This window comes from Pelophylax lessonae (assembly GCF_965119305.1).
Source record: "Pelophylax lessonae genome assembly, chromosome: 6".
NCBI lineage: Eukaryota > Metazoa > Chordata > Amphibia > Anura > Ranidae > Pelophylax > Pelophylax lessonae.
Window position 1 is genome coordinate 189,513,678 of NC_138773.1, and position 20,200 is coordinate 189,533,877.

The 20,200-nt window shown below is 42.8% G+C and overlaps 1 protein-coding gene across 1 annotated transcript in view; it reads left to right on the forward strand.

The window, feature by feature from the left end:
- LOC309558268 (caspase-8-like) overlaps positions 1 to 10,118 on the forward strand; it is a 101,869-nt gene extending 91,751 nt beyond the window's left edge. Inside the window, exon 11 of the mRNA XM_082261319.1 lies at positions 9,806 to 10,118. Coding sequence (XP_082117445.1) covers positions 9,806 to 9,983 — 178 coding nt within the window. The 3' untranslated portion in view covers positions 9,984 to 10,118. The remainder of the gene's footprint in view (positions 1 to 9,805) is intronic.
- The last annotated feature ends 10,082 nt before the right edge of the window (positions 10,119 to 20,200 follow it).

A 20,200-nucleotide genomic window follows, 5' to 3' on the forward strand; every position in this document is an offset into this window, starting at 1 on the left:
CTAAAACCCAATAAATGCCCCTAAAAAGTGCCTAGGGTTCTGGGTCATGCCCCAGGGACTATTAATCACACAAAAAAAAGTTCTTAAAAATTGTCATTTTTGATAGAGAGACAATTATTGAAAAAAAAAAAAAAAAAGAGATCTTTTGATTTTGACTTTGTATTTAGTGTCTGGGGGGTCTAAAAAGTGTACCTACGAAGTTTCAGCTTTGTAGCATGTCCAGAACCATAAAAAAAGATTGTTTGTATTTTGTCAAGTGTGTGTGTATATATACATACCCCTATACAGAAGTTCAGATGTTTTGCCTGCCTCCAAAGAACCCAAAAAAATGCCCAAAAAAACGCCTGCAAAAACAAACCTGGGCATTTTTTTTTGGCACTGGCATTTTTTTGGGTTCTTTGGAGGCAGGCAAAACATCTGAACTTCTGTATAGGGGTATATATATATATATATATACACACACACTTATATGTATTTTACACTTACACATATATAGGTGTGTTAGGAGCGGAGCCATGTTAGTGTTAATTATTTAATTAGCGCAAATACTGTACTGCTACTTTCACACCTATATATGTGTATGGGTATATATACATATAAGTGTGTGTGTATATATACCCCTATACAGAAGTTCAGATGTTTTGCCTGCCTCCAAAGAACCCAAAAAAATGTAAAAAAAAAATGCCAGCGCCAAAAAAAAAATGCCCAGGTTTGTTCTTGCAGGCGTTTTTTTGGGCATTTTTTTGGGTTCTTTGGAGGCAGGCATAACATCTGAACTTCTGTATAGGGGTATATATACACACCTGCACATATATAGGCGTGAAAGGAGCAGAACACTATACTTGCGCTAATGAAATAATTAACACTAATATGGCTCCGCTCCTAACACACCTATTTATGTGTAAGTGTAAAATACATATAAGTGTGTGTGTATATATATACCACTATACAGAAGTTCAGATGTTTTGCCTGCCTACAAAGAACCCAAAAAAATGCCAGCGCCAAAAAAAAAATGCCCAGGTTTGTTCTTGCAGGAATTTTTTTGGGCATTTTTTTGGGTTCTTTGGAGGCAGGCAAAACATCTGAACTTCTGTATAGGGGTATATATATATATACACACACTTATATGTATTTTACACTTACACATATATAGGTGTGTTAGGAGCGGAGCCATATTAGTGTTAATTATTTCATTAGCGCAAGTATAGTGTTCTGCTACTTTCACACCTATATATGTGTAAGTGTATATATACATACATGTGTGTATATATATATACCCCTATACACATGTTCAGATGTCATGCCTGACTCCAAACATGTCCTCAAAAAAGCACTATCAACGCCTGCAGCAAAAAGAATGCTGACAGGGGCGAAGCCATATTAGTGCACTGAATGTGACACAAGAGAAACGATCTTTTCTCTATAGCGGTCACCCTGCTATGGAAGGGTTTTGTCACCCTGCCATAGCAGTCACAGTCAGTTAACCCTACACTACACTACGGTCCCCTTACACTTAACACTTTCCCTACAGAAACTGAATAATTAAAGCTAACTATAGTGGAAAATAGCACGCTAACTACACTAGATATCCCTTTCCTCACACTAAAAATTGCTAAATGACACTTTGTAGCAAAAGTCACAGAACTGCTTCCACTCTTTTCCATGTCCCTGTGTAACAATGCTAGGAATTTGGCGGGGGCTATCTTATATACTGGGGGGCGTATGGACCCCCTAGTCACTCCAATCACATTCCTAGCATTCTCCTGCCCCCTCAATTGGTTTTTACTGATGGTTCTGGTCCAATCACAGGCTTTTAAAGCCCATTTCCTGAACCATTGCATTTTGGTCCGTTCTGGTTGCCGAATTCTGAACTTTTTCAGCAAAAAGTTCGGAATTCGGCCGAACCTCGAACAGCCAATGTTCGGGTCGAACCGATGGTCGACCCGAACCATTCGATCATCCCTAGTAACCAACTGCTGAATGGCAAGCTACAGATTCGTGACTCAGCAGTAACAATGTTAATAGCCATGCCCCCTGCAATATTTTATCATCCCTCTGTATTGCAGGCAGCCACAGACTACTTGAGAGACAAAGCTGCCCTAAATTCAGTAGCATTGCAGCAGCATTGCCCCCCACCTTTCCCCCATCACAAGGAGCTGCCATAAGTGAACTTCAGTAACAGGATCTATAGGTATTTGTGAGACTGCAGGTGGAAAACAGTAAGTCCAGATACACTTACAATTAAATTTTAAGTTCACCTTTAGTAACCTGTTACATATTACACTTGTATTCAGGGTGTAACATGTAGCATGTTACTGAAGCAGCATTCCCCGCCCAATCCCCCATTGCGACAGCGGGTGGGGAATACTTTCCCTGCAACCGCTGTCACAATTTAAATAAAGCATGGCTGTGTGGGGGCTCTGTCCACACAGCAGTGCCGTTACATAATTAGTGAGGTTGAAAAAAAGACACCAGTCCATCAGTTCAACCTATGATGTGTGTGTGTTTGCTGTTAACCATACATTGTATACCCCTGTATGTTGTGGTCTTTAAGGTGCCCATCTAATAGTTTTTTGAAACTATCGATGCTCCCTGCTGATACCACTGCTTGTGGAAGAGAAGTCCACATCCATACCGCTCTCACAGTAAAGAACCCCTTACGTAGTTTAAGGTTAAACCGCTTTTCTTCTAGTTTTAGTGAGTGGCCCGTGTCTTATTGTATTCCCTTTCTCTGAAAAATTTGTTCCCTATGCTATGGTCACCAGTACGGTATTTGTACATTGATATCATATGCCCTCTCAATTGTCTCTTCTCCAGAGAGAACAAGTTCAATGCTTGCAGTCTTTCCTCATAGCTGATGTCCTCCATTCCTCTAATTATCTTTGTTGCCCTTCTCTGGACTCTCTCCAGTTCCAGTACATCCTTTCTGAGGACCGATGCCCAGAACTGGACGGCATATTCAAGATTTGGCTGGACCAGAGTCTTGTAAAGTGGAAGAATAATCTCTTTATATCTGGAGTGAATCCCCTTTTTTTTTATACATGCCAGTATTCTGTTGGCTTTGCTTGCAGCGGGTTGGCATTGCATATCATTGCCAAGCCTGTTGTCCACTAGGACCCCCAGGTCCTTTTCCATCTTTTTTCACCCAGAGGTTCACCCCCTAGCGAGTAACTTGTATTTGTATTTCTGACACCCAAGTGCATTACCTTACATTTTTCAACATTAAACTTCATCTGCCATGTAGTTGCCCACCCCATTGTTTTGTTCAGGTCTGCTTGTAAAATTACCACGTCCTGCATAGAAGATATTGGCCTGCTTCGCTTAGTATCGTCCGCAAATACCGAGATTGAATATCCCATCCTCTAGGTCGTTTATGAATAAATTTAAACAGGATTGGCTCCAGGACAGATCCTTTGGGGACCCCACTTTCCACACCGACCAATCCGAATACTCCCCATTTATCACCACCCTCTGTACTCGCCCCTGGAGCCAGTTTTCATACCAGGTACTCATCCTTTGGTCCGTACCTACGTACCTTAGTTTATATAGTAAGCATTTGTGGGGAACTGTGTCAAATGCTTTTGCAAAGTCCAGATACATCACATCCACAGGCCTTCATTTATCTAGATGGCAACTTATTTGTTCATAGAAGGTTAATAGATTGGTCTGGCAAGAACTATTAAACCCCCAGGGTTTATTTTAGCTCTTTTAAACGTATTCCTCTTTGGAATGCACTGGCCAATCCCTTTATTTAGTATGTTCTTGAAGCACTCCAATTTTTCCTCTATGTTTTTTGTTCCTAGGGTTCTATCCCATTTGATATTGTCTAGCAAAGAGCGCAGTTTAGGGAAGTTGTCTCTTTTGAAATTTAGTGTCCTTATATTACCCTTGTGTTTCCTATTTCTATGATTTATACTGAAACTAATTGACTTATGGTCACTGTTTCCTAAGTGGTCCTGTATTTCTATATCCATGATCAGGTCTGTATTGTTAGTAATCAGTAGATCTAGTACCACATTATTTCTTGTCGGTGCGTTCACCATCTGACCCATGAAATTGTCCTGCAATACATTTAGGAAATGCCGAGCCTCAGATGAATGAGCTGTTCCTTCTGACCAGTTTATATTTGGATCAGTAGCGGAACTATCAGGGTCGCAGCGGTCACGCTTGCGACCAGGCCCTGGAGTTCCGCTACCTGAGGGGAGGCCCGCCAGCCCCCGTTCTCTTACCGCGGCCGCAGCATGAGGGAGCCGTCCGTCCGCCTGACTGTTTGTGTTCGCTAGTGGCTGAGACTGAGAGACGATCGTTGTGCGGGGGGGGGGGGGAAGAGGTGTCTACAGCGGCCAGTTTTCTGTGTAAAGCTGCAATCTGCTGCTGTGCTACCTGCACCACCCTCAGCCCTGCCGATCCTCCAATCAGAGCTGATGCAGTGAGGCAGCAAGGGTGGACACTGGACAGTCACTGAAAGAAAGTCAGCTGACCAGCTGACACCAATAGAGTGCAGGGGGAGGAGGAGTTCTATCCTCTGCGAGTGCGTGCCTGCTAGAAGAAGTGTGCCTACCTGGCTGGAGTTGCTGAGTGACTGAGGGGGAAGCTGAATGACCGACTCGACTGCTAAGTGCTAATTGTAAGTGAACTAACTTGCTTTTTTGATCCCAAACTCCACCCTTGCTGGCTTGCTGGAATGCTGCCTCTTAATGATCCCAGACCCATGCCTGGCACAGAACAGATCTCATCCCTATCTACAACAGAGGTGTTGGGGGGGGGGGGGTGTAGGGATGAGATCTGCGGTGGTGGGGGGATGGGATCAGTAAGACAGAGGAGGTGGTGGTGGGAGAGGATGACACCACATCCCATCCCTCCTCCACCCCCCCCACCATCGCCCCCACTGATCCCTCTCCACCATCACCTCTTCACCACCGCCATTGATCCCACCCCCCTCACAACCATCACCCCCCCTCACAACCATCACCCCCCCTTACCACCGCCATTGATCCCACCCCCCTCACCATCGCCGCCACTAATCTCACCCCCCCTTCACCACCATCACCACCTCTGATCACACCCCCCCACCACCGCCACCACTGCCACCACTGATCACACCCCCCTCCCCACCACGGCGCCGCCACTGATCCCACCCCCCTCCCCACCATTGCCACCGTTGAACCCAGAAACAGAAATGTTTTACTTTGTTATACGTTGGGAAAAAAAAGTGTCTTGCATCGGGGCCCTGAGAAATCTAGTTACGCCTCTGATCTGGATAATTAAAGTCCCTCAATATAATGCCATTTCCCATCCTTGCTGCCATTCCAAGCTGTGGTAGGAGGTCCGCCTCCCTCTCCTCCCTCCGGTTTGGGGGCCTATAGCATACGCCCAATATTACTTTCCCCATAGTGCCTTCACTTTGAAGTTCTACCCATAGGGATTTTTTCCTCCTCCTTAGCTCCATTAGTGATGTCGTCCCTCATATTTACCTGCACATTGTTCTTAATATAAAGACATACCCCTCTCCCTTTTTTACCTTCTCTATCTCTGCGATATAGGGAATACCCCTGAATGGTCGCCAGCCAATCATAAGAGCTGTCAAACCAAGTCTCTGAAATTCCCACAAAATCAAAATCCTCATTCACAGAGTTCTTTAAATGAATGAACTATAAGTCCGGTCTTCCACCACAATAATTTCTCAATAAACTGAGGGGACACTGATAAGTGCTCTCTTAGTACATTGATTCTTCCTGCTATTTAGCAACTGCCTGCCTGTATGGGAGGTACAAGCAGACAGCTGTACTGAGAGTCTGCAGGAGCCTGATATCGCACCCACATATTGATTATCGCGAGTGCAATGGTCTGCTGGCAGCTAAGAAAAAATAAATAAATAAATGCACATTTCTTTACTTACGAAAGTGAACTTATTCTTAATGCACATATTTATTTTTTTCATTGCGAGACCATAATACTTTAAGGACTTACACAGACCTTCCAGCAGTTTTAGGGTGCTAGGTAGGTAGTTCTGACCACAGCCACAAACTGAAATTGTCAGGTCTAAAGAAATACTGAACCAAGAGGCTCAGTTCACACTTTGGTACTCGGTGACGGGGAATAGTAGAGTGGCAAAGCAAACAGTATCTACAGTGTTCCTTATTAAGACTGTGGCTTCCTATTGTTTTCTTTGGGCCCATTAGTGAACAGAACACTGCCTGTAAAAGCACACTGCATTGAAGACTCTCCATTTTGTGAACATTACATATTGAAGTTCATATCATATAGTAAGATTTTACACTAGGGTGTGTGATTTATAGATTGTGTTGGGAATAAACAGATGTCACACAATACAGTAATCCCCCGCTACATCGCGGTTCAGTTTTTGCGGTCCCGGTAATTTGCGTTTTTTTTTGTAATGTTATTTTACTACATAAATCATTAAAAATGAAATATTTTTGTGTTTTTCATAGCTCTTGCTCTGTCTCTTAGTATCTTTTATGTGTTTAAATTAGTTTCTATTGTTTTAAAAGTGTGTTTAAAGACCTTAAAATGCTTCTACACGTACAGTGACAGTAAAAAAATCATGCCTACAATGCATTTTAATAGGGTTTTTCTATTTCGCGGAATTTCACTTTTTGCGGCTGGGTCCGGAACGTAACCCCCGCAATGGAGGGGGGTTTACTGTAATGCCATACACATAGTTATGATGTGGACTCATTTTACATCCCCTAAACTTGATATCCAAGTTAGCCTATTACCAAACAAATGTATTGCAACTGTTTAAATTTATGGATAGCACCACGGTCATAATTTAGGTTCCATTCCTACTAGCGTAACGTGACAACTAGCACAAAAATCGCCCAATTTTTGGTGCGCACATGGAACCACACAAAACCTGCTTGTTATGCCTGCTGTGGCACCCCAAAAGCTGACAGTAAGAAATGTGTTCTTGCACAAATAAATACATGTGGTATTAAAAGCGCCGAACAAAACAAACTTAAAAAGGTACATGAGCTTCTTTGCCCTGTTTGTTGCGCATAGGGCAGCTGATTGAAATTATTATGCAAAAACACGATGTGGCCCTACACTTGTACGAATAGAGCCTTAGGGTTTGATGAAAGTCTATAGAGATTACTTTAAAAAAACTGTTTTGTTTACAGGGTTCATATTTGTAATTTTTTACTTTTTTTATTAAAGGAAAAAAACACCAATCCCACAGAAATATATCATATGGGTTCTAGTCTTGGTATTTTATGGTATCAGGAAACAGGGTGCTGACATCCACTAACCTATCACCGCTACGCAGTGTCTAATAAAGAAAATCGGTTGAATCCTGAAAGTCAATAGAACCAATTTAAAAAAAAAAAAAAGAAACAGAAATAGCTTCTTATCCTATACCTGTCTGACAAATTTACCCCGGCTAGGATGGCTGATGTAAGATCTACATTAGTATATCCACTTCTGGACCAGGCCTTTTTCTGACACTTGTTGTTTACAAGTTAAAATCATTTTTTTTGCTATAAAACTACTTAGAACCCCCAAACATTATAAATATATATTTTTAGAGACCTTATAGAATAAAATGGAGATTGTTGCAATATTTTTTTATCACACCGTATTTGTGCAGCGGTCCTACAAACGCAATTTTTTTAAAAAAATACACTTTTTTTAATAAAAAAGTAATTAAACAGTAAAGTTAGCCCAATTTTTTTCTATAATCTGAAAGATAATGTTATGCCAAGTATATAGATGTGAAATGTGGTTGCAGCGCTGCTTAAAATATAAATACAAGTGATAAAATCTGCAAAAGATCATATATTCATAATAATCATAAAAAACATATATATTCCTTGTAACCAAATGATTAAATAAAAATGTGCTTGAAATAAATGTCCATTAATGTATCCTTCCGGAGTGATATATCCTTTCCCAATATTTAAAAAGTGCTTGAGTGCCCGATCTGTGCTGTGCATGGGGTTTCCCCCTTCAGATGTCTACTTACCCCCAAGTAGATATAAGCAGGCATGAACAATTAGGCTTTAAACTCAGCGTCTCCAATTAGCAAGGAAGGGATATTGCTGGAAGATCAAGATTCATCCCCCGTGTCCTCAGAGAAAAAAACCCCAAGTAGATATAAGCAGGCATGAACAATTAGGCTTTAAACTCAGCGTCTCCAATTAGCAAGGAAGGGATATTGCTGGAAGATCAAGATTTATCCCCCGTGTCCTCAGAGAAAAAAACGAAGCTACAGATGAAGCTGTGTGTCACAGCGAAACGCGTCTAGCGATAGGTAGAGCGAGTACCACGTGATCTCCGGCCGGATGATTGAATGCTGCGGGAGCAGCACACCACCGAGCCGTCCTGTTTTTATTCTCTGCATGTTACATTGTGATGTTTGTGAGTATAAACCCCCGCTGTACACCCAATAAATGTGATGTCCCAACGAACTTCACTATGATCTTCCAGCAATATCCCTTCCTTGCTAATTGGAGACGCTGAGTTTAAAGCCTAATTGTTCATGCCTGCTTATATCTACTTGGGGGTAAGTAGATATCTGAAGGGGGAAACCCCATGCACAGCACAGATCGGGCACTCAAGCACTTTTTAAATATTGGGAAAGGATATATCACTCCGGAAGGATACATTAATGGACATTTATTTCAAGCACATTTTTATTTAATCATTTGGTTACAAGGAATATATATGTTTTTTATGATTATTATGAATATATGATCTTTTGCAGATTTTATCACTTGTATTTATATTTTAAGCAGCGCTGCAACCACATTTCACATTCCTAAAGAGCACTTGCACTTTTTTCTGCAGCTAGCAGCTTTAACAAGAACACTCATTTATTTATAGCACTGAGTAAGCACTTTTCACTCAAATCTATAAGCGCAGGGTCCCTCAGTTTTACACAAGTATATAGATACCCAACATGTCATGCTTCAAAATTGGGCATGCTCGTGGAATGACGACAAACATTTGTACTTAAACATCCCAGTAGGTGACAGTTTAAAAATGTCTACAGGTTACCAGTTTAGAGTTACAGAGGAGGTCTGAGACTCAAATTATTGCTCTCGCTCTAACGATCGCAGCGATACCACACATGTGTGGTTTGAACACCGTATACATATGTGGGCGCAACTTGTGTATGCGTTCGCTTCTGCGCGCGAGCTAACGGGGACGGAGCGCTTTAATTTTTTTTCCTGTTTACTTTATCTTTTATGTTTTTTTTTTACACTTTCCTTTAAAAAAAAAAAAAAATAGTGATCACTTTTATTCCTATTACAAGGAATGAAAACATCCAAAAGACCTCAGATCTCACATTTACACTAAAAAAGAAAACAAAAAAAAAATTCATTTTTTTTCATGACGGAAAAAAATGGGCTCTTTAAGTCCGTTGCTAGGAACTGATGTATGCCCTCGCTGCGGTCCTCCAAGGCCATAGTGTCGAGTGAGGGCCATCTTGCCCTCACTTGCCTTCCTGCCTGAGGGTACAGCGAACCGGATCATTTTCCCCAATACCAACGGGTCCAGTAAGCAGGGAAAACGACCAGGAAGCAGCGGGAGGGGGGGTGGTCACCTCTTTTGCCACCCATAAAGGTGATCCTGCAGTGAATCTGCCATTGGGACCACCCTTATGTTAAAGCGGGCCGCCCGCAGTTTAAAAAAGTACCTATCTGCTGCCATAACCCTGGTATTTAACGTCAAAGTACTGACATTGGAGTTAGTAATTAGGTAATTCTTTATTATGTAACAATATTGATATTTTTGTATCCTAATATGACGATAATCTCTGAACCTTTTTTTTTTTTTACAGAGGTGAAGATATTTTGTCCATTCTTACAAAAGTCAACAAGGATGTAAGTGAGCAGGAGTATGCAACGAATAGAACCACATTGAAGCAAATGCCTCAACCAGCTTACACTCTTCGCATGAAGCTAATATTCCCTATACCAACCTCTGACTATAATAGTTTCTGTAGTGCTGGAAAATAATTGTATGCTGCAAAAGTAGGTTAGTGGGGAAGGTTATTCCCCTTGTTTCATTGCACTTGTGATTATTCTTGAGTATTTTGGAAGGGTTTCAAATTGCAATTAACATACTGATTAAAGTATAAACAAAGGCAAAACCTTTTTTTTTTTTTCAGTTTTGGATATAGTGGACCAGGATTAGAACACCTATCAGTTTTTTTTGCGGTCTGTGCCCCCGGGGAGATTCATCCGCTCTATTTGTTCTGTTTACTATTATCATTGAAAGTGAAAGTAAAAGAAAATCCCAAATTTTGGGTTGTCCCCAGAAAACTAAGAGAGAAAATCTTCCAAGTTCTAGTGACCTGGGGGGGGGGGGATTCCCTTAATTTGCAGGGATTTCCTCTCACTTCCTTTGTGGCTATTGGACAGGAAGTGGAGGGAAATATCCGCAATGGGGCACAGATGGCGAGAAAAAATCCTGACAGGGGTTATAACCTTCACTTACTCTATCCAAAATGAAAAAAAAAAAAGTTTTGCCTATAGTTCTACTTTAGGTCCCACTTTACCATATTAGTTGAGCCACACTCCCATACCAATTAAAGGGTCAGTCCACTTTTTGTCAAATGCTCAAAAGTTAAACAGTTCTCAGGTCTGCACACCTGCTGTACCCATTGATGTAATAGGCCTCATGCGCACTGTTGCTGTTAAACAGTTGAGGCATTTTTGTTTTCTGCCCTTGAACTCTCCTAATATCATCCTATGTGTTAGGCCTCATGCACACATGGACGTTTTTAGTAGTTTAGTAGCAGGGGAGTTTAGAGGATGTTTTCTGAACGCCCTAAAATTTCGTTCAGGAGAAGGAAATTTGACCACAAAAATTGCTGAAGTGCTACTTTTAGACTACTTACCTTTACACATGGTTTATTTTATTGGCCAGAATAAAATAAAATTCTGGCCAATGAAATAAATAAACTCCCAAACTTCAAACTGGTTTGAAAAAATGCAGCTTAGGTGAGTTTAAAACGTTTTCTCCTCCGTCTGGAGAAACAGCGTTTACAAGAAACCAGCGTGCATGAGGGCTAAGAGGTGCCAATGCTTTCTGCTGGATTTTTTATTTATTTAATATTATGGATAATGCTTGAACATGCAAAGCTAGGAATGTCCAAAACTCTCAGTTGGGCACGTACAAAGCGAGGAACTATGGTAGGGAGATCTCAGTTGGAAAATCCAAGAAATATAAGCCATTGCTTATATTTCTACCTACCAGGCTTTACCTGTACCTAAAATAACACTTTTGGGTGGATTAATCTTTGAAAGTGGCCCCTTTGTATATTTAGCAGCATGTAGCTGTACTCCTTACAGGTAATTATTACCTGTCAAAGATATCACAATGCCTCCTGTTTTTATTTTCCTTTTTTATCAGAAGGCTTATGCAATCTTTGTTCATTTATTGTCCAGGTTTATCATTTACTTCCTGGAATAAGGTGTTGGTTAATAAATAACACCTTCTTATAAATCCCTGTGCTTAAACATTAGTTTTATGTAAATTGCTGTATACACTTTACACACACAGATCAGCCCGCGGCTGCTGCCTCTCACCTCTTAAATTGCAACAAAGTTTCAATGTACAATCTGAATGTTCACAAAGATAGACCAAGGAAATGAATGGTGAACAGCAAACAGTATTGTGGCTTTAACATAATACTTCCAAAATACACTATCTATTAATGGAATAACCAAGTGCAGTGTCTATTTTCTCTAACCTTGCCCTTAAAACTTGTATGCTAGTTCAAATACAATTATACTTTAATACCAAAAATTCTGTATGGGTCCCTCCATCCAGACAGACAGATCTCAGATGCAGTACAAACCCACAACCCAGCAAATCCTTGGACCAGGTGGCGTTTACATTTACCTTTCCTCCTGGAACTTGTGCTGTAGTGCACAGGTATAACTACAAGCTCTATAAAGATGAATGGTGAATCAGTCATTGTAAAGTGCACTACTCCTAAGGACTGTGTTTGGGTATTATATATAGGGGGGAGTAGGAGAACTTATACAGAGTTTGTAGAGAAAACGTATATGTATCTGTCCCCAATCCAGCTAGATAAACGGCAGAGTTTGTCCTGAATCCAGAGAAATCCCACTCACAAAGCCATCTAGCTGCTTGTTATCATCTTCTGAGTCCATACGTGTGCATGCACAGTACACTCTCCTTTAAAACTTTCAAAGAGTTTGTATGCCACTGGATGTACTCAGAAGATTTTGACAAGTAGCTAGGTGGCTTTGTGAGTGTGATTTCTCTGAATTCAGGACAGGTAAGTAAAATACTTTCAGGAATGGCTAAAGAAGATGCACCATACAATATGTCATTAGCAAATCAATACCTATAAGTGTAACTGCACCAAATGTACTTTAATCATGCAAGTCTCATTGTCCAAGTAAACAACTTTTAAATAAAGAATGTCTTGAGGTCATTCCATGAATGTTACCTAATACCAGTACATTGGAGATTTATGTGTACCTGCAGAATTACCTTGTTTTTTGTAACCTAGACTTGCAAAAGAGTGTTGATAAATAATGGGAAGATGACTTTTGCACATTTTTTTAAAACCTGAGCCAGCATTTTAAAATTAAAGAATTGATTTGCACATTTGTGAATATTATGAAATAATGTTTTTTATCTATGCAAGAACTGAGCATTTGCAAGCATTAGCTTGGGTGTAAAAGCTAGACATTGATGGAATGGTGCTCACAGTGGTCATAAACCTTAACCTTTTGTTCTGGAGAACGCATTGGGGTTGATTTACTAAAGTCAAATAGAATATACATTTTGAAAATGCAGTTGTGCCAGAGCTTGGTAAATGATGGGGAAATTCTGTTGACTTCCATCATCAAATCTTGAGGAGGTGCATACTAGGGATAGACCGATTATCGGCAAGGCTGATATATGGGGGGCCGATATGCACTTTCCCTGATATATCGGGATCCGCCCTGGAACTGGCTGATATTTTTGTGACGTCATTCTGCCTTCTTAGGCCTCCTCCCTCGGCTTGGACAGCCTCGTCTGGAGTTTGGACTAGTCTCGCAGGAGTGTATCGCAGCTGTACACCCACCCACAGAAGCCCGGTGCCAGCCAGCCAACCACATCCAGAGGCCCTGTACCAGCCAGCCAGCCACAGGCACTGTACCAGCGAGTCAGCCAGCCACCCACAGGCCCTGTACCATCCAGTCACAGGCACTGTACCAGCCAGCCACCCACAGCCCCTGTACCAGCCAGCCATCCACAGCCCCTGTGCCAGCCACCCACCCACCCACGAAAGGGTGCTAGCCAGCCACCCACCACAGAGTACCAGACAGTCAGCCAGCCATCACAGGGTGCTAGACAGCCAGCCACCCACAGGCCCTGTACCAGCCAGCCTCCCACAGGCCCTGTACCAGCCAGCCACCCACAGGCCCTGTGCCAGCCAGCCACCTACCACAGGGTGTCAGCCAGCCACCCACCCCAGGGTTCCAGCCAGCCAGCCACCCACCACAGGGTGCCAGGCAGCCAGCCACCCACCACAGGGTGCCAGCCAGCCAGCCATCCACCACAGGGTGCCAGCCAGCCATCCACAACAGGGTGCCAGACAGCCAGCCACCCACCACAGGGTGCCAGACAGCCAGCCACCCACCACAGAGTGCCAGCCAGTCAGCCACCCACCACAGGGTGCCAGCCAGTCAGCCACCCACCACAGGGTGCCAGCAAGCCAGCCACCCACCACAGGGTGCCAGCAAGCCAGCCATTAAGCGTTAAACAACAAATTAACATGTTCAGTACCAGATTTGTGTCAAAAATTGTCTTTATTTTTCAAAACTTTAAATGTACAAAATATCGGCCCATATCGGCCGATACCGATATGTTGTGACCAAAATATCGGTATCGGTATCGGCCCTGAAAAAAACATATCAGTCTATCCCTAGTGCATAAACAGCAGCATCTATAAAGGAATAAAAAATTGTAAAAAAAGGGAAACAAACTCCCAAACTTTTCCTTTTACTGGTCGCAAATATTTATATTTGATGTGAATTTTTAATTATGGTTTGACTATCAAGAAACAAAGACAACTGCAGCACAGGGTAGAACAAAGACAAGTGCAGCATAGCGGCTTAATGGTTAGCAATCCTGTCTTGCATGTTCTCCCTGTGCTTTTGTGGTTTACCTCCGGTTGCTCTGATTTCCTCCCACACTCCAAAGACATACTGGCAGGTTAATTGGCTCCTGTCTAAATTGGGCATTAGATTGTAAGCTCCTTGAGGGCCAGGACTGATGTGAATGTACAACATGTAAATGTGCTATATAAGTTTGGTTCCAGATGTTACGTGACTTTCAGGGTCCGATTTAAAATGGAGCTATAAATAAATTTGTCTGTCACAATGTTTTTTTAAAATGGCGACTGACTAATTTTACTGACTATGGCATTGTGATCTTGCTACAGAGAACTCTGTAATGTTCATAATAAATCAATAAAAAAAGATCCCCCTCTCCCATCAACTTCTGCTCCCAATTATTGCGTTGGATGCTTTTGATTTGCACTTATTCCTTCGGCAGATGCATGCATAATGTAATTCTGAATTTTTACAAATTAAAATCTGTAAAAATGGTGTCATCCTCTCTAGTTCCTGTCTGCACAAATTAATTTGATCAGAACTTAAAATGAACATGACTAAGCTTAAAAGTTTTTTCTTTTTTTAAAGTTAACAACATTGCTGAAATTCAGGCTTTTGTGTTGTCTGCAGGCACCTGTGTTAGTCTTAAGCTGCTCATACACTATATAATCTTATTGTACAATCTCTTTTCAATTTATTTCACGGCTCCTTCACACAAAGTGCAGTGACTGCCATTTTTCCACACTGGATAAATGCCAGTCATAGCTAGAGCACATAAATAACAGTTGTCTGCTAGGTGCCCTGTCCATAGATATGTAGCCAGGTAGGCACAGCATGTCATCACAAAGCACCGCACTGCTGTGTGGACACATGAATGAAGTGTCACTTTATGCACTTCAAATAAAGAAAAAAGAAAGGAAAAAGTAAACAGTGTGATGCGCTAAAATACGCATCACACTGCCCTCTCGCTGTAATTCACTGCAGCCAAAAATGGCATACAGTGTAAATGAGCCCCTAAATTTACTGAAACTATGTAATATGAGGACAATCTTAAGCAATGTATTTAAATATTATCAAATCAGGAAAGCTCTTCTACTACATAGTGGATGGTGGATCTAAAGGTCAGCCTTAAAGCTGATCTTCATGTTTTATTGATGTTTTAATAGTTCATTTGGACCAAGCAAGTTGTGCCTGATGTGTATACTGTAAAAACTGTATGTAGCATCAGCTACAAGCGGTATACAGGACTGTGTTCTGGCAGCAGAATTGGGACTTCCCATCCCACTCTTGGAACAAAATCAAGTCATGCTGAACAACACTCAGCCATTCACAGGGAGCTTTGTAGTCTATGAATAAATACAAGGCTTCCTCTGGCTGGCTGAAGCAAAGAGGTGGGCGCATTGCCTCATGATTTCTGACTCAGCTATTCAGAGGATGTTTTAATATTATTACAAAGCTCCCTGTGAATGCCTGAATAATGTTCAACCCAACTTGATTTTGGTTCCCATCCCATTGCAGGAACACAGTGCTGTATATTGTATAAAGCTGATGCTGCATACAGTGCACACAGTGGGAGCATATAGTACTGGAGGTAATAGTTCGTTTGGACCAGCATAGTTGAGACAAACATTACAAAATTTACCGGAGATCAGCTTTAAAATCCACCCCTGTGTCACTGTCCCTTGGAGCAACTTCACTTCAAAAAATACGTTTCAGGCCAGGAGAGAGGCCTGTACAACTATGCAAAGCTAAAGGTAAGGTTGAAGTTCATTTTTCACAGTTAAAGGATATCAGATTGGTCTTAATATTAGGAGAGGATGGGGCTCCATTGGAAAATAGGGAACAATTTGAATTCTACATTTCAGCACTGTTTCTGTTGCTTGCAGCGGCTTGGCATTGCATGCCACTGCCAAGCCTGTTGTCTACCAGTACCCCCTGGTCCTTTTCCATCCTAGACTCACCGAGAGGTTTCCCCCCCAGTGAGTAGCTTGCTTTGGTATTTCTGACGCCCAGGTGCATTACTTTACATTTTTCAACATCTACCATGTGGTTGCCCACCCCATTATTTTGTTCAGATCCGCTTGTAAGTTTTCCACATTTTGCATAGAAGATATTGGCATGCTTAGTTTAGTATCATCCACAAATACGGAGATTGTACTCGATATCCCCTCCTCTAGATCATTTATGAATAAGTTAAACAGGATTGGCCCCAGGACAGAACCTTGGGGGACCCCACTTTCCACAGCCGCCCAATCCGAGTACTCCCCATTAATCACCACCCTCTGTACTCTCCCCTGGAGCCAGTTTTCTATCCAGGTACTCACCCTTTGGTCAATACCTACCTTCCTTAGTTTGTACAGTAAGCGTTTGTGGGGAACGGTGTCAAAGGCCTTTGCAAAGTCCAGATACACCACATCCACAGGCTTACCTTTATCTAGATGGCAGCTCACTTCATCGTAGAAGGTTAATAGAATGTTTTGGCAAGAACGATTTTTCATGAAACCATGTTGATTACTACTAATAATACCGTTGTCATTACTAAAGTCTTGCATGTAGTCCCTTAACATCCCCTCCAAAATCTTGCAGACTACTGATGTTAGGCTGACCGGCCTATAGTTACCCGGGATATATCTCGGCCCATTTTTAAATATTGGTACCACGTTGGCTTTTTTCCAATCAGCTGGCACCATACCCGTCTGTAGACTATCCTTAAAGATCAAGAATAATGGTCTGGCAATCGCCTGCCTGAGCTCTTTAAGAACCCTCGGGTGCAAGCCATCCGGTCCCGGTGATTTATTTATGTTAAGTTTCTCTAGTTTAGTTCTAAGTCTATCTTCTGTTAGCCATAGCGGTACTTCCTGAGGTGTATTATTTAGTTTAGCCTTACAAGCTGGGTTAGTGTAGCCCCCCGATTCGTTTGTGAGCACTGAAGAGAAGAAATTATTTAACACTTCCGCCTTTTCTCTGCCCTCTGTGGCCATATTTCCTTTGTCGTCTTTTATGGGGCCAATGTGTTCTGGCCTCGCTTTCTTACTGTTTATATGCTTAAAGAATTTCTTGGGGTACTTTTTACTCTCTTCTGCTATATGTCTCTCGTGCTCTATTTTAGCCGCCTTGATTTCGTCTTTACATTTCTTATTACACTCTTTGTAATGCTTGAATGCTGCCAATGACCCCTCAGGCTTGTATTTTTTGAAGGCCTTTTCTTTAGTATTACTATGCATTTTTATGTTGGAGTTTAGCCACCCAGGGTTTAGTTTTGCTCTTTTATTTCCCTTTGGAATGCACTGGCCAATCCCTTTGAAGGCCTTTTCTTTAGTATTAATATGCATGTTTATGTTGGAGTTTAGCCACCCAGGGTTTATTTTTGCTCTTTTAAATTTATTTCCCTTTGGAAGGAACTGGCCAATCCCTTTGTTAAGTATGCTCTTGAAGCACTCCCATTTTTCCTCCGTGTTCTTTGTTCCCAGGGTTCTATCCCATTTGATATTTTCTAGCAGAGAGTGCAGTTTTGGGAAATTCAGTGTCCTTATATTACCATGATCAATACTGAAACTAATTGACCTATGGTCACTGTTTCCTAAGTTGCCCCATATTTCTATATCCGTGATCAGGTCAGTATTGTTGGTAATCAGTAGGTCAAGTACCGCATTTTTTCTTGTCGGTGCGTTCACCATCTGACCCATAAAATTGTCCTGCAAAACATTTAGGAACTGCCGAGCCTTGGCTGAGTGCGCGGTTCCTTCTGCCCAGTCTATATCTGGATAATTAAAGTCCCCAGTTATAATGACATTTCCCATCCTTGCTGCCAATCCTATCTGTAAAAGGAGGTCCGCCTCCCCCTCCTCCCTCTGGTTGGGGGGCCTAAAGCATACGACCAATATTACCTTCCCCATAGTGCCTTCCCTTTTAAGTTCAACCCATAGGGATTCTGCCTCGTCCATAGCTCCATTATTAATATCATCCCTCATATTTACCTGTACACTGTTCCTAATATACATACATACCCCTCCCCCTTTTTTACCCTCTCTATCCCTGCGAATAACCCTGAATGGTCGCCATCCAATGATGAGAGCTGTCGAACCAAGTCTCTATTATCCCCACATAATCTAAGTCCTCCTCAAACATCAGTAGCTCCAGCTCTCCCATCTTGTTGGCCAGGCTTCTGGCATTGGTATACAAACCTCGTAATTTTGACCGGTTGCATATATCCTCGTTCGATGTTGTTTTTAGGCTGCTCTTGTGATTTTTCCCCATACCCACCTTGGGTTTAGGAGCTCTGGCTAATTTTACATCTGTACCCTCCCCCCCATCACCTAGTATAAAAGCCCCTCTAACTTTATGGCAATCCTCTCTCCCAGTACGGCTGCACCCTCCCCATTTAGGTGCAATCCGTCCCTACCAAAGAGCTGGTGGCCGACTGAGAAGTCGGCCCAGTTCTCCAGGAACCCGAAACCCTCCTTACTACACCAGCTCCTCAGCCACTTGTTAACTTCCCTAATCTTCCGCTGCCTCTCTGGTGTGGCTCGAGGTACAGGTAGTATTTCTGAAAATACTACCTTGGAGCTCCTACTCGTCAACTTAGCGCCTAAATCTCTGAAATCGTTTTTGACTCTCCATCTTCTTCTGCTTCTTCTGCCTATGTCATTGGTACCCACATGTACCATGACAGCTGGGTCTTCCCCAGCCCCACCCAATAATCTGTACACCCGATCCGTGATGTGCCGAACCCGAGCGCCCGGTAAACAACAGACTGTTCGGCGCTCACGGTCTTTGTGACAGATTGCACTGTCTGTCCTTCTAATGATTGAGTCCCCTACCACCAGCACCTGTCTTTCCTTTCCCTTTCTCCCGGCCTCACTGGAGGAGTTCTTCCCCTGGCAGCTAGGGGCGTCACTCTGCTCCAGCAATGCTGGTCCCTGACTGGTTTCCCCAACATCACGCAACGGGGTGTATTTATTGGGGTGCTCCAGCCCAGGATTGGCCTCCTTGCCTTTTTCCCTTCTACCCTTCCTAACTGTCACCCATCTACTCTGCTCTGATGCCTGCACCTCCATCTCTCCGCCCACCTCTGTGCAGGCCCCAGCCTGCACCTGATGGGTACGATCCCAGCTCTCCTTCAGTATGGACATACGTCTCAGTGTTGCCACCTGCTTCCCTAGATTCAGGACCTGAGCTTCCAGGGAAGCAACTTGCTTACATTTTGTGCATTTGTATTCGCCCTCGATCTCATGATCGAGGAACGTATACATACCACAAGATGTACACCGAATCGCATCTCCACACCCGCCGGGCATTGTACCTACTAAATCTAATCTAATGGGGATTCAGTAATTTAAATCTGTCCTGTGTGGCTGTTTCCAAACTTCCTAACTCTACTTTCTTACCCTCTGGTACTCCGCTACACTCACAGATACTCACAGGTACTTACAGACACTCACAGTCACAGAGCACGGTCAGTCGCAGAGCACGGTAAGTCGCAGAGCACGGTCAGTCGCAGATCAGTCAGTCGCAGAGCACAGTCAGTCTCAGAGCACGGTCAGTCGCAGAGCACAGTCAGTCGCAGAGCACGCAGAGCATAGTCAGTTTCAGAGCATGGTCAGTCGCAGAGCACGGTCAGTCGCAGAGCCCAGTCAGTTGCAGAGCACAGTCAGTCGCAGAGCCCAGTCAGTTGCAGAGCACAGTCAGTCGCACAGCAGAGTCAGTCGCAGAGCACGCAGAGCACAGTCAGTCGCAGAGTCGCAGAGCACAGTCAGTCGCCCAGCACAGTAAGTCGCAGAGCACAGTCAGTCGCACAGCACAGTCAGTCGCACAGCACACTCAGTCACACAGTACCCACTAATACTCAGCTACACAGTACTCACTGACTCTCAAGTACTACCCTACACTCTCAGTCACAGTCTTCAATCACAATCACAATCCCAGTCTTTACTTACAGTCTTTTACTTACAATCACAGTCTTTACTTACCAAGTGTGTGTTCCTGTGCACCTGTAAGCCGACACTTGCAGAGCTTGTCAGCGATTTCTCACTCCTTCCTCCCTCAGTCAGTCAGTCTTCTGCTCCCGCCTCCCTCCTCTGTCACTACCTGGT